The sequence below is a fragment of the Podarcis raffonei genome, chromosome 16 (genome assembly GCF_027172205.1).
Source record: "Podarcis raffonei isolate rPodRaf1 chromosome 16, rPodRaf1.pri, whole genome shotgun sequence".
Taxonomy (NCBI): domain Eukaryota; kingdom Metazoa; phylum Chordata; class Lepidosauria; order Squamata; family Lacertidae; genus Podarcis; species Podarcis raffonei.
In genome coordinates this window covers 2,648,802-2,676,797 of record NC_070617.1, presented here as the reverse complement: position 1 = coordinate 2,676,797, position 27,996 = coordinate 2,648,802, and the positions used below count along the sequence as shown (strand labels likewise).

At 49.1% G+C, this 27,996-nt stretch overlaps 1 protein-coding gene across 1 annotated transcript; it reads right to left on the bottom strand.

Annotated features, from left to right (window-relative positions):
• Positions 1 to 160: 160 nt before the first annotated feature.
• TDRKH (tudor and KH domain containing) lies at positions 161 to 27,590 on the bottom strand. Its single transcript, XM_053368934.1, has 13 exons — positions 27,503 to 27,590; positions 24,021 to 24,163; positions 21,890 to 21,996; positions 20,234 to 20,423; positions 18,412 to 18,545; positions 13,176 to 13,488; positions 11,433 to 11,596; positions 10,440 to 10,621; positions 7,569 to 7,633; positions 5,359 to 5,510; positions 4,673 to 4,795; positions 3,397 to 3,493; positions 161 to 1,267 (listed from the first exon to the last, which is right to left on the bottom strand). The coding sequence occupies exons 2-13, from the start codon at positions 24,142 to 24,144 to the stop codon at positions 696 to 698; spliced, it is 2,223 nt and encodes a 740-aa protein (XP_053224909.1). The 5' UTR covers positions 24,145 to 24,163; positions 27,503 to 27,590; the 3' UTR covers positions 161 to 695.
• Positions 27,591 to 27,996: the final 406 nt, after the last annotated feature.

The following is a 27,996-nucleotide window of genomic DNA, read 5'->3' as shown; positions in this document are numbered from 1 at the left end:
ATATCCCACCCTCCCCAGCCGAAGCCGGGCTCAGGGCGGCTAACAACAATAAGGGATCCACAGAGTTTGCGCAATTGCATAATCAGCAACTCAGCATTTTGGCTAATCTACTTTATTTATATATAATACACTTGGAGCACTCTGCCTTAGCTCCTTCCTCTTTCTCATCAGACAGCAAAGAGAAGAACAAAGGAAAATAGTCCCACTTCACAGAACACAGTAATACCAAAACATCCCGTCTCCGTCACTTCCCACACTGTGGAATGAAAACATACACCATCATGTGATAGAAAACAATCCCATGACTGCAAACACGGAGCAAGAATCCTAACAGGAGGTTGTGTGTCAACTTCCAGTCTCGATGGCTCCCATTAGCCTTCAGGGGTCAACCAACTTAAATGAAAGTCGATTAATCTACGCATAAAAAGTAGCGGCTTTCCCCCAAATACCTAAGGTCCCAGTCCTCATGGTTCTGAATAAAAGGGTTGACACTTGAACTCTGGTGGGGGCCCCACGGTCTCCTACCTAGGGCTGTTTCCCCTCCACCCCCAGAGCTCTCCAGAACACAACCGCCGTCCCAAAGCAGAGGTGATCAAGGCAACCAAAGCTGGCATCCCGTGTGTGACAGGCAGTGTGCCCAGTGGCCCCCGGCTCAAGCGCAGTGCTCCCCCTTCGACACCTCCAGGAGTGCCGCTTCAAGCGCAGAGGACTGTACCTTTCCTCCCGCTGCCTTCAGAAACGGGGCTGGAGGGGCTGCAGGACGTGCCACTAGACTCGTCGGCGAGGGAGGGGGACCCTTTGCAGTAGAAGACCGAGGAATCGCAAGTGTCCCCGGACGAGGAGAGGTAGTAGAAGTAGCCCCGGGGAGAGTAGGTGCTGCTGTCCGCCTGGCTGATTGACAGGTCCTCCTCGCCGGGGCAGCCTTCGCTCGAGAGCCAGGGGGACGAGGCCCCCTCTCCGGGTTGGCCAAGACCGCTGGGGGTGGACGCCTGTTCCGCTTTGGCCGCCCACAGCTCAACGTCCGGCAGAGGGGTCAACTCCATCGCCGCCTCTGCCTGAGCGGGCGTTTCTGGAGGTGGGTTTGAATGGGAGCGCCCCCTGCCGCCCCCTGTTTCGCAGGGGCGAGGGGTGGAGGGGAAACCCTCCGAAGGGGTGGCAAAGGGGAGGGAGAGCTGCAGGGACTCCAGCGAGGGGAGGAGACCTTCCAGGGTGGATGCCAAGCAGTGGGGGGGCTCCGTCTCGTCCCGAGGTCCTTCAACAGGCTCATCTGATGCAAGTCAAAAGCGCGGAGTTCATTTCACACACACAAAAAGACATACACTGCCTGGTTGCAGAAAACCTCAATGCTGTTTACAAAAAACTGGTATGAAACAATAATTTAAGAATTCCGAAGAGCTTTTTTAAAAATAGACTTAAAGACAGATTAAAACTCACATCAACTTCCCAGTATGCTTTTAATATTCATAAAATAAGTATTAAAATATTGGGGGGAGCTATTGGTTTTATTTTTATTATGTATTTTGTGGTTTTATATCTTGGTTTTATTCTGTGAACTGCCCTGGTATAGGGCGGTATATAAATTCAATAAATAATACTAATAAATAATAACTTGCGTACTGCCCTACACCTGTAGCTCTCAGGGCAGTTCACAACATAAAAATACAATACAAAAAAACCCACAAAATACATAGTAAAAACAAGAGCTTGTCTAAACGCACGTGTTTTTAAGCAGGTGGCAAAAAAGAGTACAGCGAAGGCGCTTCGCTTCTCAATCGGCAGAGAGTTCCAAAGTGCAGCTGCTGCCACGCTAAAATGTTGAGTTCTTCCAAGGGCGGAATGGGTGCTAGATGGCACTTGTAGAAGTGCCGATTCTGCCAGGGCACCCATGGGGTAAGGCTATCTCGTGGGTAAACTGGTCCCGAGTGGTTAAGAGCTTTATTCACTAGTAAAGGTAAAGGTAAAGGTACCCCTGCCCGTACGGGCCAGTCTTGCCAGACTCTGGGGTTGTGCGCCCATCTCACTCTATAGGCCGGGGGCCAGCGCTGTCCGCAGACACTTCCGGGTCACGTGGCCAGCGTGACAAGCTGCATCTGGCGAACCAGCGCAGCACACGGAACGCCGTTTACCTTCCCGCTAGTAAGCGGTCCCTATTTATCTACTTGCACCCGGGGGTGCTTTCGAACTGCTAGGTTGGCAGGCGCTGGGACCGAGCGACAGGAGCGCACCCCGCCGCGGGGATTCGAACTGCCGACCTTTCGATCGGCAAGTCCTAGGCGCTGAGGCTTTAACCCACAGCGCCACCCGCGTCCCCTTATTCACTAGTAGTAACTCCTTGAACCTGGCACTGTTAAACACGCACCGGAAGCAGCCGTCCTTCGCAAAGAGCTGCTAGGACTCACAAGCTGGAGACAGGACACTTTCTAAGGGAATCAGCCAAAGCCTGTCTCTTCCTTTAATTCCCTCTGTAAAAAAAAACCCAAACCCACTCCATTTACACTGTGTCAGGAATTATTCAAGGTGCAGGATAGGGAAGGGGTTGTATTCAATGCAGCACTAATAAAATTGTTCCAGGAACGTTCTTCCTCTCTCCTAAACGGTCCCAAGTTCCCCCCAGACTGCTGGAGCAGATTTGGGGGAAACAAGAGACACACATTTTTGGGGAGAGAGGGGAAGGGGAGTCACACTGACCCCTGCGTTAGCGCAATTATTTAGCTGAACACTGAGCAAAATATAAATGACTCTCCCCATAGCGCAGAAGATTTGATAGGAAAACTACCGTCCAAAGATGTTCATCCTAATTGCGGCCATGAAAAAAGAACAGGGTGGTGCGATTTATTTATATATAATGGAAGTGTGGCTTAACGGTTAGTGGGTTAGGCCAGGGCTCACATCCCCACTAGGGATAGAAAGCTGACTGGGTGTCACTGTCTCTCGGACAAACCTACCTTGTTGTGGGGATAAAAAGGATGGGGTTTGTGGTAGAGGAAGAATGCTGAATGTCATTTTGAGAAACTTGGATACAAATGTCAGTAGCGAATACACCAGTTGCTGATTTGCTACCTGGCCAGGTTCAAGGTGCTGTTTTCAGTCAATAAAATAAAGCCCCCGCTCTACGTTTGTGAGAATCCATCATGGGAACTCCCCGCCTATTGAGGCGCCTTCGCTGTGCTCTTTTCTGCACCTGCTGAAAATGGTTTTGTTTGGAAACTGAGAAGGCTTGAGTGCAAAAGCAGGGACTGGCAGAGCTGTGAAAAGCCCCTCTGCTTGGAGAGCCTCTACGGGGCTCACAGACCAAGCGCCCAGAAGTCAACTTTAGGCGGCTTCTGGTGTCCTCGCGTTCCTGTTTTTGGAAGTGACCAGGGCACACCGGTGCACAAACCCACCTAGGGAGCTTACCGGAAAGGCTGAGGCAGGACAAAGTGAGGGGCATCTCGTCGGGGGTCTTCTGCGTGTCTGAGAGAAGGCTCTCCAGGGACACCCCCGTCGCGTCTCCCTAGGGGCCGAAACAAGGGCTGTCAAGGCACATGCAGAATGAGAAAATGTTTGGCCCTGTCTCTCTTTTCCCCCTGGAAATATGGCTTACAGAGTTTGATGCTTCTTCCAGATTCATAAAGCCATATGGAATTGGAGAGTCGGAAGGGACCCAGACGGTCATCTAGGCCAACCCCCTGCGATGCCAAAACGTCTCATAAAAAGACCCTGCTGGATGAGGCCAATGGCTCAGGAGTCCAGCATCCTGTTCTCACTGTGGCCGATGAGAAGCCTCTTTGCGAGCAGAACCAGAGCGCAAGAACTCTCTGCCCCCTCCACCAACTGGTATTCAGAAGTGTTTCTGCCTCTGAACGTGGAGACAGAGCACGGCCAACATGGATGGACGCAGCCAAGACTTTGGGATGCAGCACAGGTGGAAGTCACAAACTATACCCACAAAGGAGGAATGGATTTGTAAATTAAATGAATATTTAATTTTGGCATAATTAACTGCTCTAATAAGAAATCAGTCGAATCAAAAATTTAAAAAAGGAGTGGAAATGTTTTGATGAATATATGGCAAAATATTGCTCAAAAAAAAGATACGCTAATATACCTAGATTAAAATGTGAAGTACTGGATGGAAGAAAAATTAGTAAGGAAAGATAATAAGAATATACAGATGATCTGAGAAGACTGCAGAATGCAAAGATTATTGTAAATTGTATAATGTGGAGGACATTGAGTGGGGGCGGAGGGAAGTGGGAGGAAGGCGAAAAGAATAATATGATGGATTAAGGAAATATAAATGTAAATGTATGGGGAGGAAATGGTGTTGGCTTTGGTACATCTATATTGTAATGTAATATGTGAAAACCAATAAAAAAAATTTTTAAAAAGGGGGAAAAAAAGAGAGAGAAGACTTTGGGGCGCTGCAAATGACACCCCCCCCAACATCCTGGCCCCCATCGGACTCCCCGTTTCAAGCAAGAGTTTCAGCTGCCATCCTAAGGACTAGAATCGTGTGGTCTTATCACTTGCTAGCCTGCCGGGAGCCCAGAGCCCAACAGCAAAGTTTTCGGCTGCAATCATGAGGCTTAGGAGCTTGTTTCCTTGCATTTGGAGCCAGCCCACAGCCCAGAGCCACTGGTCCAACCTATTCAAAGCAAGGGAGGGCACATCAACCGGCCCCATTACTCACCAGGCTTCTGTGCTGGGCACCTCTGTCCAACGGATCGGGCCCATCTCCAGCCCCGCCGTCTCCATCCTGCGGGCACTGCACCGCGTAGCCCAACCGCACCAGCTCTGCACCGACGTCGATGTCCTGAAATCGGAAGGGGAAAGAGGGGCTCGTGGTTGGTGTGAAGGACCAGGTTCCCCACCCCTGAACAAACTCGATCCTCCTTGCCCCTTAAATAGGGTGCTAGCGAACCTGGGCTGTACATCCATATTGGGCCGAGATTTTTAGTTGTTGTCTTAACAGGGATGCGGGTGGCGCTGTGGGATAAACCACAGAGCCTAGGACTTCCCGATCGGAAGGTCGGCAGTTCGAATCCACGTGACGGGGTGAGCTCCGGTTGCTCGGTCCCTGCTCCTGCCAACCTAGCAGTTCGAAAGCACCTCAAAGTGCAAGTAGATAAATAGGTACCGCTCCGGCGGGAAGGTAAACGGCGTTTCCGTGCGCTGCTCTGGTTTCGCCAGAAGCGGCTTAGTCATGCTGGCTACATGACCCGGAAGCTGGACGCCGGCTTCCTCAGCCAGTAAAGCGAGATGAGCGCCGCAATCCCAGAGTCGGTCACGACTGGAGCTAATGGTCAGGGGTCCCTTTACCTTTTAAAGATCTTAACGCTCAAACCATGGAACGGCGCCACACAAACCGTGCCATACCTGCCCGCTGGTGGTATTGTACAATCTGACGTGAGGCCAGGTGCTGCTCCCAGCAGGCAGGTAGCTGGAGATCTTCGCCAGCACCGGCTTCCACTTGGCGCAGTGTGTGAGGCGGTCAAACTCGTCCAACGCGGCTTCGGACCAGGACTCTCCTGTTCAAGACATGGAAGCAAAAAGACATCAAGGTCAGGCAGCCCCATCCTAAGTGCGTCTCCCCTGGAAGGTGGATTAAAACTGTGCGCCCCCAAACCAAGCGGTGCGTGGAGGGTGGCAACACAAGAACGGGGCATTATTGGTGGTGGCACCCTCGCGCCCTAGGAATGCTCTCCTCGGGGAGATGTGCCTGGCATCATCCTTGCCAGTCTTGGGCCTTTTAACTCAGGCCTTTGGCAATCAAGTTTCCTTCTCCCACGCTGCTCAACTTTTAGTCTTTTTATTGATTTAAAAAAGTGTATAGCCGGAGGCCTTTACAATGAACGGCAGAGGGCAAGAGGAAGGCTTTCTTCTGAAATCACACAGCATAGGCTATGGAATTTTACAGCATTAAAAATTCGCAGCATAAAGTTTTAAAATGAGAAAGCATCAACAGAACGGAAGAAAGCAGCAACGGAGCTGGAATGGAGCTTCTTAGCTGCCAGAGCAAATTTGACTACCAGGCATGTAATTTGTAGATCTTTATTGGCTAAAAGCTTGACTGTCACTTCCTAGGGGAGGCGACACCTTTTAGGAGGGTGGACTGGACTTGTCTTTATCAACAGCATGTAGCTGGTGAAACTTGAAAAATTAGAATATCGTGGAAAAGTTCATTTATTTCAGTAATTCAGCTTAAAAGCTGAAGGCTGCTATTGAAGCATCCTGGTCTTCCATAACACCTCAGCAGTGCCACAGGCTGATAGCATCTTTGCCACGCCGCACTGAGGCAGTAATTGATGCAAAAGGGCCCCAAACCGAGTACTGAGTACATATGCGTGCTTCTACTTCTCAGAGGTCCAATATTGCTCTATTTGCAATCCTTGTTCTGCTGATTTCATTTAATATTCTAAATTTCTGAGATTGTTAATTTGGGGTTTTCATCAGCTGTACGCCATAATCATCACAATGATAACAAATAAAGGCTTGACATATCTCGCTTTGCATGTCATGAGTCTATCTCATATATTAGTTTCACCTTTTAAAGTTGCATTACTGAAATAAATGAACTTTTCCACGATATTCTAATTTTTCGAGTTTCACCTGTATATCCTGGTTCCATGGCCTGCTTTGCAGGACGACTTGGTTAAGAACGTAAGAGCATCTGAGCTGGATCAGGCCCACCAAATCCAGCACCCTATTCTTACAGCAGCCAAACAGATGCCTCTTCTGGGAATCCCGCAAACAGGACCCAAGCGTGGCAGCAACGCTCCCCGCTTGCGATTCCCAGCGCCTGGTTTTCAGAAGTGATTTGCCTTTGAGAGTGGAGGGAGAACATTGCAGCTAGTAGGCTTTGGTGGCCTTTAATAATAATAATAAATAATAAAAAAAAATTAAAAAAATAAATTTTATTTATACCTTGCCCTCCCTGGCCAGAGCTGGGCTCAGGGCGGCTAATACCAGTAAAATCACAGTAAAAACATAATAGGAAAGAAAAACCAATTTAAAATACAGGTTAAACTGCAATTTAAAATGCAGCCTCATTTTAAAAGTAGCCCATAGATCAAAACCATGAGGGGAGGGAAACATAAGGGTCAGACTGAGTCCGTACCAAAGGCCAGGCGGAACAGCTCTGTCTTGCAGGCCCTGTGGAAAGATGTCAAGTCCCACAAAGCCCTAGTCTCTTGGGACAGAGCGTTCCACCACGTCGGGGCCAGTACTGAAAAGGCCCTGGCCCTAGTTGAGACCAATCTAACCACATTGCTTCTTGGGACCTCCAAAATGTTGTCATATGTGGACCGTAAGGTCCTCCGTGGGGCAGACCAGGAGAGGCGGTCCCGTAGGTACGAGGCTCCTAAGCCGCATAGGGCTTTAAAGGTCAAAACCAGCGCCTTAAACCTGACCCTGTACTCCACCGGGAGCCAGTGCAGTTGGTAAAGTACTGGATGAATGTGATCCCGTGGCAAGGACTCCGTAAGGAGCATTCTGTACCCGCTGGAGTTTCTGGGTTTCTTTATCCTCTGTGGATAATCCTAACCCTACGAAGACTCAATCTGGTGTTTCCTGAGCATGCAACTCACCCACTGGAGCGATTCCGGCAAGGCCACACTCTATCGCTTGGAAGGGGAGGCTGAGGAAGTCACTCCTGGGGGAAAAGAAGATGGGGAATAGGCCTTAACCAGGGGCTTATGCTTACTTCCAGGGAACAAAAACCCTCCCAGATGCCTTGGTGCACGGTTTCAAAAGAGCCAACAGAAGCGGCGAAGGGACTTAAACCTTCAGAAGGGGACCAATTTCTCTTGCTTTGGGGGTGCCGGGGGGGGGGGGCCTAAACGCACAGCCTGCCAAAGGACTGGCCGCCGCCGCCACAAAGGCAGCGGTCGAAACTCCCATTGCTCCAGGCGCATTTTGCGACAGGGAATTCCACTTTAAAAAAAAAAAAAATCATTATAAATTTTATTAGTATTTTCCAAACAACCACCACAACACGAAAAATATCAAAAAATAACAGTACACAAAACACAAAAACCAACATTCAAAAGAACAAACAAAAACCAAATCCATCTTACAACTTAATAATATAAACACTAAAGAAAAACAAACATTGGCTTCCACCAATCCCACAGCACCTCCTTTATCTCTCATTATGTCTTCCTGTTTTCCTGATTATCTCTATCCTAGCATCCAGATACAAATCCCTCTTTCTTATCCTTTCACTTCACGAGGTTATTCCAGACTCAGCCAGATTTCTGTCCTCGAACCTTGGCTTTTAAGGTATTCATTTAGACACTCCCGTTCCTTTTTCACTTCACTTTTTCGTTTTTGTCTTATTATATCTGTCAATTTGGCTAATTCTAAAAGCTTACATAACCACTCTCCCCTAGTGGGTAACCGATTCCCTTTCCAATACTTAGCCACCAGGGAATTCCATTAGCAGGAGCAGTTTCTGAGCTCCGGGTACAGCACTGCAGCTAAGATTTCAGATTAAAATTGCCACTGCTGGCACTAGGGGAGGAGAAATTCCTCCCCGCTCGGCTCCCAAGATATGCCAATCTGGCTTTCGACACAGACAGACCACTCGTCTCGCAGTAGCCGCTCCATCAGGCTACCTGGAATCGTTTCCCCTTAAGACCTGGGGTCTGAGCTTGCCTTCTTCCCCTTCCATTTCTCCTCCTTTTCAGACTACAGATGTCTGGCCGCAGATGTTTAAAGCGCTCTCCAGACCCGTCCCGGTTCCTCCCGGGAACTGCGGTTTGCAAAGGGTGCCCAGTGTCGTTAGGGGGACCCCACACAGAACCACACCTTTAACAAGCTACAGTCCCCGGGGTTCTTAGTGGGAAAGGCACAATTCTTAAAAGTGGTGCAAGGGTTGAGGCACGTAGAGAAACCATTGACCCCCTGCTGGTGAGGCTTGCTGACCTCCCAGTAAAGCAAAAATTTTCCTCCTGTTAGGCAAAGACCACAAGACAACCCGGATTGTCGCCAGATCTGTAGGCACAGACAATCACCTGATTCAATCTAGTTTGTTAAGAAAATTCCCAAACCCGGATCCACGGGCGACTTTGGGTCATTTCTCTAAGGTAGTTTTTATGTGTTTATATGCCTATCGCTGGGACACGGGTGGCACTGTGGGTTAAACCACAGAGCCTAGGACTTGCCGATCAGAAGGTCAGCGGTTCTAATCCCTGCAACAGGGTGAGCTCCCGTTGCTCGGTCCCTGCTCCTGCCAACCTAGCAGTGGTCCTTTTTTATATGCCTATCACACTTTTAAACTTAAAATCCATTGTTGTATAGTTTAAAATGTTTGTTTTGCTATTGGGATTGTAGTTCCATTTGTGTTTCTCAAGCTGGTCTCTGACAGTAATAAATTTCATGTTCAAAGTGGTGCAAGGGTGTGTTAAATGCACGGGGCAGATGTCTCTTGCGGTCGGGTTTTCACAACGCGCTCTGGGGAGCCTAAAAAGCAGGATAATAATGCTTTACACCAGGTTTCCTCAACTTCGGCCCTCCAGATGTTTCAAGACTACAATCCCCATCATCCCTGACCACTGGTCCTGCTAGCTAGGAATCATGGGAGTTGTAGGCCAAAAAACATCTGGAGGGCCGAGGTTGAGGAAGCCTGAAATGAATGAAGCCACAGAAATGAATGCACTTCTTAATATCCAACAGGTTAGTTGAATACCGTATTTTTCACTCTATAACACGCACCAGACCATAACACGCACGTAGTTTTTAGAGGAGGAAAACAAGAAAAAAATATTTTAAACGAAACAATGGATGTATGATTTTTGTGGTTCATGCGGTGGCCACAGGCATGTGATCTGACGGTGAGTTTGGGGTAGCCCAATGCAAAAATCCTGAGGATCCATGTGGATCCATGCTAAGGTCGCCCTAAAGTCGCAGGGGCGCTGGAAGTCGCAGGGGCGCTGGGGGAGTGAACGGGAAGCAAGAGAAGGACACACACACAGACACACACAGAGTATCAATCCTAAAGTCGCAGGAGAGCGCAGGGGCGCTGGGAGAGTGAAGGGGAAGCAAGAGAAGGAGAACGATAGCTCAAGCACACACACACACAGCCCCTAGAGTGGCTAATCCAAAATCGGACAGCAAAAAACTGCAGGCAGGGACAGAGAGCACGGGGTTGTTTTAATGCAGCCAACCCCGCTCTGCTTCTCTCCCTCCTCCCCAGCTCGGTTCGCTGACAGGAGCCGCTTACACCTGCTTTGCTGTTTCAAAGCGAGCCACGGACCGCTCATGACTGCAGCAGATTCCCCCGCCACCCGTAGGCATTCGCTCCATAACACGCACAGACATTTCCCCTTACTTTCTAGGAGGAAAAAACTGTGTGTTACGGAGCGAAAATTACGGTAAATCCTCTTTTTTTAAAGGAGCATCCGAACACCCAGGAATCGGGACGCAGATTAGAGGTGTCATCCTCTTTCCTCCCTCACCGTAACGGCTGCAGCTTCTCCAAAGGGGCCTCTCCGTTGTCACCAAAGTCCACGTAGTAGAGGTCCATGTTTCCATTGCCCAAGGTGCCAAGGACTCTGGCTCTGTACCAGGCGCGGTCTTCGGGATACGGGGCGGCCACGATGTCCCCCACGTTCACCTTCAGGAGTTCCGGCTGGGGAGCCTGAGTGAAGGAATGGGTTTCCCAAATCTAAAATCTGACTGTGCAGTCAGTCTGAAATGGGCCCCAAAATCCAATTCTCCCTTCGCCAAGGGTGTAATAGCTAAAAACAATTAACTTGAGCTCTTGAGCAAATATATAACAGAAACCCAGCTGTATAAACAGAGCTCTCTCCTTTATCAGTCCGTGACGCCTAATGAATGGCCTTGTCAGTTCCAAAGTGGAGCAGGGATGACACATCTGGGTCTTATCTTACATCCTGACCACACTGACGCACAGACCTTGTCAGCCCTCCGGGAAAGGCGCCAGGAGTGCTCTTAGAGTTGGTGACCTTCTTACCCCAAGATAAGGAATACAGGAACAGGGACACCCTTTTATGGTTAAGAGTACAGGAGCAGGAACATCTGTGATGCCAACTTACGTGTATAAGCTTATGTGGCTGGATTCCTGGGGAAGGGGGGAGAGGGTGCCTGGAGGATATATATACTGCATGGACTCTCTCATTTCTTTGGACTTGCTGTGAACTGACCACGCAAGTGCCTTCTGCTATCCGGAGAGCAGAATAAACTCTTTCTCTGAAGCAACCTCTGTGTCATTTGACTTCCTTTCTCCCTCCCGGGAGCAACGCAGACCCCACCACTCGGTAAAGTCTAAGAAGCCTACATGAGGAACAGAGGCACTAGGAGGGGACCCTCGCACACCCACACACTAGCACTGCAAAAGGACCCGGAGTTCAGAGCGGGCGGGCAAGGGAACAAAGGGGTGCCCTCCTCTCACCCACGCCAGGGGCCTCCCCCGCCGCACAAAGCCTCACCGAAAGGCCGCTGTCGTAGTACTGTGTCATTTCACGGGTGAGCTTGTCCAGCTGGAAGGTGCGCGAGCCGATAATCTGGATCCAGAAGTGGTTCGGGCTCTCGGAGGCCGAGACGTAGACCTCCAGGTGCTCATTGGCGTGGAAGCTGAAGTCCGGACTGGGGACTGAAGACCCAGAAGGTGAAGAGTGAGGAGCAGAGGCCAGCCCTCTCTCTAAACCAGCCTTTCTCAACCTGTGGGTCCCCAGATGTTGTTGAACTACAACTCCCATCACCCCTAGCTAGCAAGGCCAGAGCTCAGGGATGATGGGAGTTGTAGTCCGACAACATCTGGGGACCCACAGGTTGAGAACCGCTGCGAGTCTAAGCGGATGGCTGGAGCGGTCAGGGTCTAACTCATAGCTTCCCTCCCCCCATCTCTTCCTCCCTAGACAACACCCCAAAGATGGCACCTCCGCAGGAGCCCCAGCATCAGGTAAGATTGCAGCTGTGGGAAATCTATTTCAACCTATCCTACCAAAAAAAAGGCACTAGTCCTCATGATTACCTTCTGGAAGAGGGTTAGTACACGGCAGAGTCTCAACTATTTATTGTCAAAGGTAACAGTCGCTTCTACAGCTGTAGACATCTACGCGCACCTATCTAACAACTAGGCCAGGCGTAGGCAAACTCGGCCCTCCAGATGTTGAGACTACAGTTCCCATCATCCCTGACCACTGGTCCTGTTAGCTAGGGATGATGGGAGTTGTAGTCCCAAAACGTCTGGAGGGCAGTGTTTGCCTATGCCTGGACTAGGCAGTTATATAAACAAAATCATCATCATTCCCAGGTGGGAAGTCAATACATGAAACAATGTAACTGTTTAATTTGGTGGTTTTTTTTTTTTAAAAAATTGGTTTTTCAGATTAAAATTTTAGTCACATGTCCAGCATACAACATAAAAACAAGATTCAAAGGAATCTCTGGAATTCCCTCCTCCCCTTTGTGGGTCTTATTGTTAATTTTCTCCTGCATCTTTTATAATAGAGTTGTACCTCGGAAGTCGTTCAAATGCCTTGCGTCTTAAACGTTTTGGCTCCCGAACGCCGCAAACCCGGAAGTGAGTGTTTTCCAATGTTCTTTTGGAAGCCGAATGTCCAACGGGGCTTCTGATTGGCTGTAGGAGCTTCCTGCAGCCAATCGGAAGCCGCGCCTTGGTTTCTGAACATTTTGGAAGTCGAACGGACTTCTGGAACGGATTCCGTTCAACTTCCGAGGCACGAGTGTAATCCAAATCTTTTGTCTCTCCATTGTATACAAAATTCACCAAGCGATATTCCAATCCTACAAACGATTTCAACTGTTTACAATGGTCGTTGAGCTAAGTTACAAATTCCCCCCATTCCTTATTAAAATTTAGGTCTTCCTGATTTCTGATTCTTTAATTTGAAGCTAATTTGTAAAAAAAAATGGAAACGCAATAAAAATTATATTGGGCATGGGGAAGGTTTCTAGACCTCACAACTGAATTAACTCAGCGCCAGTGTGTATGGGGCTGCCCACCATCTTAAGACAGCTTCTAAAGCCTCGAGGAAGAGATCAGACAAGCTGACAGGGAAGCTGACCAACAGCTGATAATTAAATGGAACCTCCAGCTCCAGAGGCAGCCTATCTCTGAATGGGCTTGCTGGACAACAGCGCAGGAGGGGAAGGGGAAATTATTATTTTTTAAAAGAGAGATATAAAGGCTGCCTCGTTCCGCTTACCTTCAAAAGCATAGCTCAGGCAAGAGGTTTCCGATAAGGACTCCTCGGAGGAGCCGCCTGCGCTCCTCAGCTCCTGGGGTTCCTCAGGGGGATATTCTGGGAACTTCCCAGCGACTCCTTCCGGGCGTGGGGTCCCCAGCGGCTGACTGAAAGCTTCTCCGGTGCAAAGAGGATCCCCCCTCCGATCGCCGCTGCCGCCAGCGTCCTCCTTCCTCGTGCCCAGAGGCTGCTTCCGCTGGGACCGGGCCAAAGCCGCGTGCGAGAGTTTCTTGTGGAAGGCCTCATCCTCCAAAACCTTCTCCGCGATCAGTTTCTATGGGAGATTTGGAAGAGTAGCAAAGGATGCTGATGGGCCAGGTGCGAGTTCCCTTTGTCTAGGGCAGGCTGCAGTCGGAACTGACTTCCACCAACGTATTTCAGGGGTCCCGATTCAGCTTGCAGCCTGGCTGGCCAAGGAATTGCACCACTGCAGAGGCCTAGGACTTGCCGATCAGAAGGTCCAGCTCCGAGGGCCTTCTGGCAGTTCCCTCCCTGTGAGAAGCAAAGCTACAGGGGACGAGGCAGAGGGCCTTCTCAGTGGTGGCACCCGCCCTGTGGAACGCCCTCCCATCAGATGTCAAAGAAATAAACAACTCTCTGACATCTGAAGGCAGCCCTGTTTAGGGCAGTTAATGATTGAGGTTTTAATGTATTTTTAAACTTTTGTTGGAAGCTGCCCAGATTGGCTGGGGAAACCCAGCCAGATGGGTGGGGTAAAAAATTATTATTATTATTATTATTATTATTATTATTATTATTATTATTATGTGTGTGAGAGAGAGAGAGAGGAGGGAATGAATGAAACTTCCTTACCTCTGCCATACAAGGAACCAAAAATCTTAAAAATACAGGAACAAGGAACCCAGTATAGTAGCAGCCAGGCTTAACAATACAGTGGTGCCTCGCAAGACAAAATTAATTCGTTCTGCAAGTTTTTTCTTCTTGCGAGTTTTTCATCTTGCGAAGCACGGTTTCCCATAGGAATGCATTGAAAATCAATCAATGCGTTCCTAAGGAAACCGCCTTCAGACCAGGTCCGGGGACAGTCTGTCCCCCGACCTCTTCTGAAGGCTGGGGGGGGGGCAAGGACTTCTCCGCTGTCCCGGGGCGATCTGAAAATGCTGGCGGGCGGCAGCGCAGCCTTTGCTGCCGCCGGCCAGCATTTTCAGATCGCCCCGGGACAGCGGAGAAGTCTCCGCTGTCCGGGGGCTTTTAAAATGCTGGCGGGCGGCAGCGCAGCCTTCGCTGCCGCCCGCCAGCATTTTCAGATCGCCCCGGGAAAGCGGAGAAGTCTCCGCTGTCCGGGGGCTTTTAAAATGCTGGCGGGCGGCAGCGCAGCCTTCGCTGCCGCCCGCCAGCATTTTCAGATCGCCCCGGGACAGCGGAGAAGTCTCCGCTGTCCGGGGGCTTTTAAAATGCTGGCGGGCGGCAGCGCAGCCTTCGCTGCCGCCCGCCAGCATTTTCAGATCGCCCCGGGAAAGCGGAGAAGTCTCCGCTGTCCGGGGGCTTTTAAAATGCTGGCGGGCGGCAGCGCAGCCTTCGCTGCCGCCCGCCAGCATTTTCAGATCGCCCCGGGACAGCGGAGAAGTCTCCGCTGTCCCGGGGGCTTTTAAAATGCTGGCGGGCGGCAGCGCAGCCTTCGCTGCCGCCCGCCAGCATTTTCAGATCGCCCCGGGACAGCGGAGAAGTCTCCGCTGTCCGGGGGCTTTTAAAATGCTGGCGGGCGGCAGCGCAGCCTTCGCTGCCACCCGCCAGCATTTTCAGATCGCCCGGGACAGCGGAGAAGTCTCCGCTGTCCCGGGAAGGCAGGCGGGGGGAGCAAAGACTTTTGCCCCCCGCCGGCCTTCAGAAGAGGTCCAGGACCTCTTCTGAAGGCTGGCGGAGATTTCCCTATGGGCTTTCTTCTTGCGAAGCAAGCCCATAGGGAAATTCGTTTTGCGAAGCACCTCCAAAATGGAAAACTCTTTCATCTTGCGAGTTTTTCGTTTTGCGAGGCGTTCGTCTTGCGGGGCACCACTGTAAAACCCAGCCTTGGAAATAAGTTGGACTTAATTATAATTACAATTGACTAATAAAACTAATAACATTGAAAACTAATAAGAATAATTATAAAAAAGGAAATGAGTTTCACAGTGAAGCTTCTCCCCCCAATAAAAAATAAAAACCCAACAGCGCCACTTTCTGAAACAGAACTGGCATAGACACCACGTATTTACCTCCTCTAGAATCCCAAAAGTGTAGTTTAACCCTCACAGAACTACAACTCCCAGCACCCTTAAACTGCACTTCCCAGGATTCTTTGGAGGGGGATTTTGGGCACCCTGCTTAGAAAGGAGGTTATGAAAGGAGATATCAGCACAGGAAATAGAAGATGCCATTCAAAGTATGACGTTGGGCAAATCACCTGGACCGGATGGACTGACTTCCAAATATTACAAAGTTTTGAAGGAAGGGTTGATACAACCTTTGAGGGAAGTCTGCAACGAGATCATGGAGGGGAGGAAGGCACCCGATACGTGGAGGGAGGCCTACATTACACTTATACCTAAGACAGAGACTGAAAAGACCCAACTTAAGAACTACCGACCCATCTCGTTACTAAATGTGGATTACAAAATCTTTGCTGACATTTTAGCAAAGAGATTGAAAAGAGTTTTGATGGAGGAGATTCATGGGGACCAAGCGGGCTTTCTCCCGAAAAGGCATTTGTCGGATAACGTAAGGAATATAACTGACATTTTGGAGAAGTTGGAAGTGAATATAAACACTAAGGCTGTTTTGATATTTGTGGACGCTGAGAAAGCCTTTGACAATATATCTTGGAGTTTCATGCTGAAGAACCTCCGGGGGATGGGGGTAGGCCAAGGGTTTGAAAATGGTATAGGTGCAATATACTCTGAACAGAAAGCAAAACTAATTGTAAACAATGTGGTTACAGAAGAGTTCAAGATTGAAAAAGGGACACGTCAGGGGTGTCCTATCTCCCCACTACTTTTTATATCGGTCCTGGAGGTTTTGCTTAATATGATTAGGAGGGACCAGTTGGTTAAAGGGATCCAGGTCGGAGCTAAACAATACAAATTGAGAGCATTTGCAGATGACCTAGTACTTACATTACAAGAGCCAGAAGCTAGTACGAAAAGAGTTTTGGAAATAATTCAAGAGTTTGGTCAAATGGCAGGATTTAAATTGAATAAGTTAAAGACTAAGGTATTGGAGAAAAATTTAACACAGGTTGAAAAAGAAAGGTTTCAGAATGAGACGGGGTTGACTGTGGTTAAAAAAGTGAAATACTTGGGTATAAATATGACAGCTAAGAATGTGAACTTATTTAAAGATAATTATGAAAAAACTTGGACAGAAGTGAAAAAAGATTTGGAGATTTGGTCAAACTTGAAGCTTTCCTTGTTAGGCCGAATTGCAGTTATAAAAATGAATGTATTGCCAAGAATGTTGTTTTTGTTCCAAGCATTACAAATAATGGATAAAATGGACTGTTTCAAGAAGTGGCAGAAAGATATATCTAAATTTGTCTGGCAGGGCAAGAAGCCCAGAATTAAATTTAAGATATTAACGGACTCAAAGGAAAGAGGGGGGTTTGCCCTGCCAGACTTTAAACTGTACTATGAAGCGGCAGCTTTCTGCTGGCTAAAAGATTGGCTGCTTCTTGAAAACACAGACATTTTGGATTTGGAAGGTTTTAACAATATTTTTGGGTGGCATGCATATTTGTGGTATGACAAGGTTAAAGCACATAAAAGTTTTAAAAACCATATTGTCAGAAAAGCACTATTAAATGTCTGGGTCAGATATAAAGATTTGCTGGAAAACAAAACCCCAAGGTGGTTGTCGCCAATGGAAGCTAAGGCAGTTAAAAAGTTAAATATGGAGTCGAAGTGGCCAAGATATTGGGAAATTCTGGAAAAGGAAGGGGACAAACTGAGATTGCAGAGTTTTGAGAAATTAAAAGAGAAGGTGAGAGATTGGTTGCACTATCACCAAATAAATGAAGTGTTTAAATTGGACAGTAAAATTGGCTTCCAGGTGGAAAAATCAAAATTGGAGACTGAATTGTTAGAATCCAGTACTAAGAATCTGTCAAAAATGTACAATTTGCTGCTGAAATGGAATACACAAGATGAAACGGTTAAATCAACTATGATTAAATGGGCTCAGGACATTGGTCATAATATTTTGTTTGCTGACTGGGAAAAGTTGTGGACCACCGGGATGAAATTCACGGCATGTAATGCCTTAAGAGAAAATATTATGAAAATGATTTATAGGTGGTACATAACCCCAGTCAAGCTTGCAAAGATTTACCATTTGCCTGATAATAAATGTTGGAAATGTAAAGAAAAGGAAGGTACATTTTTTCACCTTTGGTGGACGTGCCCGAAGATCAAGGCATTCTGGGAAATGATCTATAATGAACTTAAAAAGGTATTTAAATATACCTTCACTAAGAAACCAGAGGCCTTTCTCTTGGGCATTGTCGGCCAAGGGGTGTTAAAGACGGATATAACTTTTTTTATGTATGCTACAACAGCAGCTAGAATACTTATTGCGAAGTACTGGAAGACACAAGATCTACCCACACTGGAAGAATGGCAGATGAAGGTGATTGACTACATGGGCTTGGCAGAAATGACGAGCAGAATCCGAAACCAGGGAAGAGAAGCAGCGGAAGAAGAATGGAAAAAGTTTAAGGACTATTTAAAGAAATACTACAAAATTAATGAAAGTTAGAATGATGTTGGACTGGAAAGTAAATGGTTACTATTAGCAATGGTTAAGACAAGGAGAATAAGGAAGATTAGCTTAAATTTAAAGTAAAATAAGGGAAGATTTGCTGAGTAATTGATTAGAATTTGGAATACAGAAAAGGGAGGCATGAGGAAGTCGAGGAAGAAAGGTTTAAGAAATTAGGATATGAAATGATACTTTTTTTTTTGTTTTTGTTATTGTTTGTTTATGTATTTGTCGTTGTTATGTTTTGTTTGTGTGACTATAAAAACTGTTTAATAAAAATATTTAAAAAAAAAAAATAGAAAGGAGGTTATGCCTGCAGCTTCAGAGGGTGTAAGGCAGGCCTCCTTGGGGCCAGGATCCCAGCACACAGCGAGATTTAATCGGGGTCACCCACCACGACCTCACAGAACAACGCCAGCAGCTGGGGAGCAGGGCAGGGGCTCACCTTAGCTGCCAACACCTCCTTGCGAGTCCCAGAGAGCGTGATCTGGCGGGTGAGCGAAAAACTCCCTTCGCGGTCGCAATCGATCTTGGCCCCCGTGCTCTGGTGGATGGCTCGCACTGTCTCCCCGCCCCTGCCTGGGGGACGAGAAAAGGTTAGCAGAAACCGCAAGGATCGTGTCCTGTCCCCTCCATTGTCCCCCGAGGGCACCTCCACTGCAGCACTGGGAGCAACTGGAAGAGGAAGGCTCCCTCCATCAGCTTCGCCGGAGGCCCATTTGGTCATCTGTTTAGAAATCAGTGCCTGAGTTTTGGGCTTTTGTTTTCCTCTACCCTCCCAGTTCCGCTTTCCTTGTGTGCTGTCCTTTGTTGTTGTTGTTTTTAAAAAAGATCACAAGCTCGGAGGTAGGGATTTGTCTTCTTTTGACCGTATGTAAACCACTCCTGGAGTCTTTATGCCTGAAGCGGATGGCACCAAATGCTCCAAATAAATAATAACAAACTATATAAGCCCAAAGAGGCTAACCTCCAAGTTGCAAAATATTTGCCCTGTTAACTTTCTGCTCATTTCCTCCTAGGGTGATGAGTCTGCAAGCCCTGACATGGGGGGCAAAGGCAGAGTCCAGCAAGTGGCTGATCAGAGTTTGCAGAGCCTGGGGCTTTGCGGACACCGCTGACCTGTGCAGGTGATAAAATTTAAAAGTATTATTTAAATATCTAAAGGGCTGTCATGTGGGGCAAGCAATGGATTCAAGAAAGGAGATTCCAGCTAAAGTTCAGGAAGAACTTTCTGACGGCAAGAGCCATTCAATAGGGGAAGAGATGGCTTTGGAAGGTAGAGGACTCTCCTTGGGGGAGGTTGCTAAACAGAGTCGGGTGGCCGCCTGTTAGGGATACTTCAGCCGTGCTTCCTGTTTTGGAGAGGGCTGGACTAGATGGCCCCTGGGGCCCCTTTTCCAACTCTACAATTCTATGTTTCTATGAAATAATAATATAGAGGGTCCTCGCCCTGCATTTTACCCTCACATCGCAGCAAGGCACATTAGGATGAGGGACTGTGACTGGTTCAGTGTCACCAAGTGAGCTTCATGGCTAATAAAAATAATAAATTTATTTTTAGCCCATCCCTCCCCAGCCAGAGCTGGGCTCAGGGTGGCTAGCACCAGAAAAATCACAATAAAAACATAATAGGAAAAAAAACCCCAATTTAAAATACAGGTTAAAATGCAATTTAAAATGCAGCCTCATTTTAAAGTAGCCGATAGATTAAGACCATAAGGGGAGGGAAACATAAAGGTCAGACTGAGTCCAAACCAAAGGCCAGGCGGAGCAGCTCTGTCTTGCAGGCCCTGCGGAAAGATGTCAAGTCCTGCAGGGCCCTGGTCTCTTGTGACAGAGCGTTCCACCAGATTGGGGCCACAACTGAAAAAGCCCTGGCTCTGGTTGAGGCCAGCCTAACCTCTCTGTGGCCTGGGACCTTCAGGATGTTTTTGTTTGAAGACCATAAGGTCCTCTGCGGGGCATACCAGGAGAGGCAGTCCCGCAGGTACGTGGGTCCTAGGCCGTATAGGGCCTTAAAGGTCAAAACCAGCACCTTAAACCTGACCCTGTACTCCACTGGGACTTGAACCCTTGTCTCCCAGGTCCGAGTCCAAGACTCTAACCACTAGGCCACACCGACCCCCAACAGCAATGGCACCTGAAGTTCCCTTCCTGTTGGTTTATGAGCCCAGGACAGGCGCCAAGCGTGCAGGCTTCCCGCCACCCAATCCAAACAGAGCGCAAGAAAGTTTTGAGGGATTTAGAGGACGCAGAACAGGGATTACCAATGATGCGCCCCACAGCACGCTGGGGCACGAGGATCTTTTCCGTCACGGCCATGTTCTCCTCCAGGATCTGGTGGATGGCGGCTTTGGCCTTGCACACCTGGACGGCGGAGCCACAGATGCGGATCAGGCGCTCCTCGCCAGAATCCTCCACGTCGATGTCAATGCGGGCCTGGGTCTCCTTCCGCAGCTACGGAGAGAGGGGACAGGGGCTTTCAGCCTCGGCAATCTCCAAAACAGTGATGGCCGGGTCGGGTCGGAGTGTGCCCGGTTCCCAGCAGCCTCTATGGCGGGGGCCTCATCCATTTTATAGATGGCGGCAGAGGCCCCAATCACACCAGCGTGAGGATTAAACGGTCGCCGCTTCCCTCAAAGGATTCTGGGAGCTGTTGGTTGTTCAGAGTGGTATGAGTTGTTAGGGGACCTCTCCCCATTTCCCTCCCAGAGCTACGATTCCCAGAAGACGGAGGGGTTGTTAAAGCACTCTGGGAACTGCGGCTCTGTGAAGGTGTAATAGGGCGCCTCCTGACTTCCCTCAGCACCCTGAAACTACAGCTTCCAGAATTCTTTGGTTAACTAATTCTAGCCTTAGTAAATAATTCTAGCCTGGTCCTGATGCCCTCTTCCCTGATTTCTGCAAGGCGATGCAGAGACGAAGGTTGCATTCACACCAAACATTTTAAGCACCACGATACCAATTTAAGCAGTCGTGCCTCACCTCAAACGAATCGGGGGCCGCAGTTAAGCGAGCCGTTAGGAGACCCCCACTGCTCCCCTCATATAGTACCCTTTCCTGCCACTACAGATCCCCTCTTTTTGGGGGACTCTGGGGAACGATAACCCTGTGAGGGCCTTAACCAGGGGTTGGCAAGGGTTACCGGGCATGGGCTGAATCATTCCCACAGAGATCCTCCACGGGCTGGTCCAGCGCAGCGCGACGCCGGAAATCGCGCCTGCGCATGCCCAGATGCTGAATATCGCGCTTGCGCAGTAACTTCTGGCACCACGGACACAATTTCCGGTGTCTGGGCATTTGCAGAAGTAATTTCTGGCACCACGGACACACGCAGACACAATTTCCGGCATCTGGGCATGTGCAGAAGTAATTTCTGGCACCACGGACACACGCAGACACAATTTCCGGCATCTGGGCATGTGCAGAAGTAATTTCTGGCACCACGGACACACGCAGACACAATTTCCGGCATCTGGGCATGTGCAGAAGTAATTTCTGGCACCACGGACACACGCAGACACAATTTCCGGCATCTGGGCATGTGCAGAAGTAATTTCTGGCACCACGGACACACGCAGACACAATTTCCGGCATCTGGGCATGTGCAGAAGTAATTTCTGGCACCACGGACACACGCAGACACAATTTCTAGCGTCTGGGCATGTGCAGAAGCGATTTCTGGGGCCACGGAAGAGAGTCCCTGCTCCACTGGTTTAGCACAGTGCGCAGGTACTCACTAAGTGGGCGGCTAGGTTTGGGGGCGGCTCATGGGCCAGTTAAACAGCCTGTGGGCCACAGGTTGGGGACCCCTGGCCTTAACCCAGAGATGTTGGGGTCAGGCCCTAGGCACTGTTTTCTCCCTCCCCTTTGGACTGAGGATAGCGCCAAATTCACCCGGCTCCAGGAGTCAGCAAACCTACCTGCTTGACGTTGGCTCCGTGGCGCCCGATGAGCAGCTTCACGGCATCCTTCGGGACCTTCATCTCCACCTGGAGCTCCTCCTCGCCCACAAACGTCACCCGCTCCTCTGGAAGCCCCAGCCAGGGAGAAAGACAACAGACACACAGGGCGATGAGGACCCAAAACTTCCCCCCATTTTTGAGGTAGCTGTTTCTCCTCGGCAGCCGTGAGGCCATCACCCCAGGGAAGAGATGGTGGCCGGCCTCCCTGCCCGCTTGAGAGCTTGGGGACCTGCCCCTCTACTAGCCACAAAGGCTCTGTGCCACCTCTGCCGCAGGAGGCACGGTGCCACTGAATGCCCGTTGCCGGGAACAGCAAGCAGGGAGATGTGCTGCTGTGCTGGGGGTCCCGCTTGGGGGTTTCCCTTGGGGGCATCTGGCGGTCCAGTGTGAGAACAGGATGCGTGGTCAGAAGGGCTCCCTTTGGCCTGATCTTCTCAAGATCTTACAGAATTAGAGGAATTCCCTATCAATGGCTGCTGGCCATGGCTGTTATACTCTGTTCTCCACGGTTGGAAGCAGCAAGGCCCCTGAATACCGATGGACATAAACCACGGCGGGGGGTTGCCCTTGCTTTTGAGGGCCTGCTTATAGGTTGGCCCCTGTGATGTGGGCTAGATGGGCCTGATCCACCTGTATTTTAAATTTGCTTTTCACCCCTATTATGTTTTGATTGTAATTTTACTGGTGTTAGCCGCCCTGAGCCCAGCTCTGGCCGGGGAGGGCGGGGTATAAATAAAAAAATATTATTATTAAGGGCTCCTGTAATATTCTTGCCCAACACTGCTATCCCCATGGAGCAGGCTAGAAAATAAGGATGGGGAACGGTGAACCTGGCCAATTTTTATTAGTACAGTACTGTTAATAATTCACACGGCGGCTGCGCTTTCCCTCTGTTGAAAGCCATCACTGCGTCTCCTTGACACAGCATAGTGCTTTTCGAGAGGAGAAAACAAACTCTTACACATTGCAATGACTCTTTGGGTTCCTTCCAGCTCTCCAATTCTGTATGAACCTGTCTATAGAGACCCAGCACTTTCCTTGCTGGGATGAGGGAAGAGGAGACCAGTAAGTTGGAAGAGCAGAGAGCAAGCACCCAAGCAGCCCGCGCTCTCTCCGGGATTTTAAAAGGGGTCCTTGAATTCCTGGTTCTGACCCAACACGTGCCATGTGGCGAGTCAGGAGGCTCCACCGAACACAGCTGGACTCAACTTCCAAGCAAGAATAGGCTAAAAGCACTTAAAAGCTTACATAAATATTTCTGTATGCAACTACGGCGGCAAGGTTGTTGATTGCCAAAAATTGGAAAAGCAGCAGCGTCCCAACTAAAACAGACTGGCTATCTAAAATGATGGAATACTTTCATATTGCCGAACTAACAGGGAGGATAAGAGGAGATATGGTACAAAAAGTGAATAAGGAGTGGGTTATCTTTAAGGAATACATCAAAATTTATGTGGAAAAAGCAGAATTTCTGACAGATACTGAGTGAATCCAGAAAATGATTAGAGTGAAAGGAGAGTAAAGTTAAGATAAAAGAAGAGATTAAAGAAATAATGAAATGCGTTTAAGCTAGTTGGAAAAATAAAGTAGCATAAAAAGAACGGCTGGAAGTCAAGTCACTTGGTGGGTGTCCGTGTGATGGTAGGTGCGTAGGTATGTTGATACGTATAGTATAGGTAGGTATTATCTAGAGTAATGTAGGTATGTTTTATGTTATGAAAGTAGTGTGTCATGTACGTGTATTGTGTAAATGTATATGTATGTGTTTTATATGTCAACAACAACAACAAAAAATTATAGCACTTAAAAGCCCCATTTGCCACCCATCAGGTTTCACCAACGACCCCGCCCTCCGCCTGAGCCCAAGAGCGGAAAGATGTCAATATGGGATGTGCATACGAAATGACAGCAAGTGTCAAGCGAACGCTCGAGGGCAGGCTCTGGAAGCTTTCCCAGAACGAGCGGCGCACGCAGACAGGAAAGGAGTACAGCAGGCAGGCGCGATCGATTGTTCACAGCCCAGTGCCACCCACACAGCAGATGCCAGCCGCACAGCCGCGCTTCCCTCCGGCGCAGGACGCACACCCACCTTGGCTCTCCCGGTAACGGCGATACAGGATGTAGAGAATCGCCCCGCTGGCGGGGACCCCGAGTGCCAGGGCCACCTTCTGCAGCGTGGTCAGACTGCTCCAGGAGCCCTTCTCGGATGCCATGGCCCCTGCCGGAGGCGCCCTAAACGGGAAGGGGAAAAATTTCCTCAGCTGCATCTCCCCTCGGGAGAGGCCGACCAAGTACATTGCCCTGCAGGGAAGCAGGAACAGCAGGCGCGATCCGCCAGAGAGGGACCGCAGCTCCGCGGTGGAAGCAACCCGGCCGACGCCTGAGAAATGACTTTGCTTCTCAAGGATTTGGACAGCTGCCTGGAGCTGCCTGCAGCCAACCTTGCTGTCCCAGGCGGAGGTTTCCCCTCCCCACCTCGGGAAAGAGTAAGAAATGGAGAAGGTGCCAGGTATTGTGTTTCAAAGAGGATGGCCGAGCCAGGGGGTGTGTGAATCAATGTGGTTTCAGAAATGCACTTTCAGGGCTGAGTTCCACCACCCACTCCTGGCAGAACAGGCCAAGAGTCCATTTAACCAGGCCTGGGGAACCCAATGTGGCCCTCTGGACCCCTGCATCTGGCCCTCATAAATTTCCCCAAGCCACACCCTTCTATGGCCATTTTGCACCCAAGGTTTTCTGCTTTTTGCCTGGATGTAAAGTTCCCTTGAAGGGACGCAGGTGGCACTGTGGGTTAAACCACAGAGCCTAGGACTTGCCGATCAGAAGGTCGGCGGTTCGAATCCCTGCGATGGGGTGAGCTCCTGTTGCTCGGTCCCTGCTCCTGCCAACCTAGCAGTTCGAAAGCATGTCAAAGTGCAGGTAGATTAATAGGTACCACTCCGGCAGGAAGGTAAACGGCGTTTCCGTGCGCTGCTCTGGTTCGCCAGAAGCGGCTTAGTCCTGCTGGCCACATGACCCGGAAGCTGAACACCGTCTCCCTCGGCCAGTAAAGTGAGATGAGCGCCACAACCCCAGAGTCGGCCACGACTGGACCTAATGGTCAGGGGTCCCTTTACCTTTACTTTTAAAGTTCCCTTGAACTCTTGAGCATGCCTCTGATGAAGGATTGCGGCATCTTGAGTGGGTGCAGAAACCAGTTACATCAGTTCCCGTACCCAGTTCTGCCCACCACGGGCAAGCGGCCCTTGGAATGTATCCGAAGGGGGAATGTGGCCCTCAGGGTGAAACACAGGTTTCCCCCGCCCACAGCAGCATGTTCCCATGAAGCTTCACACACACACACAGGTTGAGGATTGCCTTCCTTTCTTCCTTCCTATGTCCCCAGCATCTAACACTCAGGTATACTGCCTCAGTATCTGGAGGTTCCACTCCTAACTAGCATAAAGACCAAAAGAGCCCTGCAGGGTTGGAATGAAGGACTGAATTCTGTCTCCCACAATGGCCAGGCCACATAACCCTGGGAACTGCAAAAGCAATGTGTGAAGCACAGCCCTGTTTTTGCCCCTCATTCCAGCAAGTGGAATTCACATATCGAGCACTCTGAACGTGGACATTTTGCCTAGCCTTCATGACCAATGTCTTGATTATTTCACCTCCGCAGTGAATTGGCTTGATGGCCTTTTAAAGCCATCCAAGTCTGTAGCACTCACGACATCTGGTGGCAGTGAGTTCCACAGCTCAGGACACACCCTACACAGCAGCCCGTTTTCTTCTATATGCTCCAGACCTTCTGCCCACCAGTGTCCCTGAGTCACTACCATCACCCTGAAATGTTTTAGCAAGGCAAGGAAGGGTTTTGGTTTTTTTACATGCAAGCCCCTGCATTACAAAAGGGGGTGGGCCTTTGGGAACTCCATATACTGGTGACACAGCTCCCATCAGTTGCAGATGAGAGGTGCAACCCCGCAACATCTGGTTGCAGCTGCTGCCTCACCATTGCTCTGAACCTCTGTGCAAACACCAGTCATTAACCCAAATGCTTGCTGTTGCTTTTTTATTTAAAGGACCCCAGAGCTGAGGGATTGAAAACAACACAAAAGCCATGGTCCAACATTTGGAACGTTTGTTGAAATCACAAGATACATGACATACATCTCTATCCTTTTCTAATTTGCTCAGCAACACACAACTTTCTCCCCAACCCCACACAGAGCCCTTCTCAGCCACAGCCTGTGAGGGCTTTGATATCCCCCCTCAATGCAGCTATTTGGGGGGCATCTTGGAAAGGGGTGCTCTGTTGGAGCAGAAAATTAGGTTCAGGTAATTATAAAAATGTAGGGCTTTTAAGAAGAAAAATGATGCGATCTTTTTCATAGGTTAGAAAATATTTGCGTCCCACTTTATTCAAAATGTCTGATACGCTGCTTGTATCCAGAAACACTTAAAAAATTTATAGACACTCAGCCTAGAGAGTCATCTCCCAGCAACAGACAGCGGGCCCTTCTGTAAAGCCTATGAAACAGGCTCCCTTCTGCGAACCAACAGGTATCTGCTGTAAAACCTATTAACTTGGCAATAAAATTAATTAAAATTATAGACAACATGCACACAGAATCTTAGCCTCCCCACATGTGGGGATATTGACACTATACAAAGCACCTGAGTTTCAGCAAGGACTGCTGGGAACCTTAGTTTGTTAAGAGCGGTTTACTATGTCCAGAGAAAACTACAGTTCCCAGGATTCTTTGGAAAAAGTCATGTGCTTTAAATATATGGTGTGTTCCTCTGCTATTCTTAGTGTGATAGGCAATGAAGGAAATACTCAGAGTAGACTGAAAGTACATGTAAACAAGGCCTTGGTTCTCTCTCTCCATTTAAAATTTATCAACCTGGTAATAAAATGAATTAAAAATGCAAGTAACACCCACAGAGAATCCTGGCCTACCTGTTTTTATCTGAGAAAATCCTATAAACCCGACAAGAAAACGAATGAAAACATAAAAGCCCACAAAGAGAACTCTGTCATCCTTGTTTCTCTCAGTTAAGACATATAAACCTGACAATAAAATGAAATGAATACTCCCATACAGAATCCTGCTCTCCGGTTTTAATCCGAGATAATAATCTAAACCTGGTAATAAAACGTAAAAACGTAAATGAAATTCGAGCAGAATCCTGGTTCGTTCCCATTTCTCCCAGCTGACCTAGTAAGCAAGTAAATAAAGAATAAGATATAGATGGGGAACCTTGTCCTTTCTCTAAGCAAAACCCATTAGCTTGCTATAAAAAAAAAATCACATCTGCAGAGAATCCTAATCTCTCATTTGGGTTTTTTTAAGGTAATAAAATATATAAAGCCCACGCAGAATCCTGTGCTCTGAGAAGATCATAGAAGCCTGGTAGGAAAAATGAATGAAAATGCAAATTAAAAGCTGTGCCTGTAAATAATGCAATGCAAGGCTTGCCCTCCCCGTTGCCTTTAGTTAAAATGCATTAAACCTGGCAGTGAAATGAGCCAAGCCAGAGGCCCTGGCCTCCCCCGGCCTCCCCACGACGACGCCCCCCAGAGACCTTCCAGAGCGCCTCCCCGGAGCCCTCCGCTCTCCTCCGCGCCGGAATACAAATGAGAATGACGACGCCCAGCGCAGGCTGCTCCTCCCTCCCGCTTACGTAGCAGCTGCTTAGCCGCGCCCCTTGCCCCTCATTGGCCGAGAGGAGGGGCCACAGCCGTAGGGAGGAGAAACAGTTGTCATTGGGCGAGATGCTGGGAGGGAGAGGCGGGAGGGATGAACCATTCTAATTCGACGCTACCCTCAGAGAGGGAGGGGGGTAAAGAGAGGAGTCCATTTTAATTGGGCGCATGCGGAGGAGAGGAGATTTTCATTGGGCACCAGGGGCCGGAGGGCGTTGCGAGGAGAAGCCCCGCCCACAAGCTTCCCAACGAGTCCTCGACCAATAGGCAGAGCGGTGCTGAGTTTCTGAGGCAACTGGAGGCGGGGTTGTAGTTACTATGGGGGCGGAGGGAGAAAGGTGGCAGCAGCAAATTAGGAAGAAGCAAAGCGCCC

Coding starts and splice junctions, on each gene's coding strand:
- TDRKH (XM_053368934.1), bottom strand. CDS start 24,144: ATGGCATCCGAGAAGGGCTCCTGGAGCAGTCTGACCACGCTGCAGAAG. Junction 7,634..10,439: donor GAGAAGCTGCAGCCGTTACG/GTGAGGGAGGAA, acceptor CTTTTCCCCCAG/GAGTGACTTCCTCAGCCTCC. Junction 3,494..4,672: donor GTGCCCAGCACAGAAGCCTG/GTGAGTAATGGG, acceptor TTCGGCCCCTAG/GGAGACGCGACGGGGGTGTC.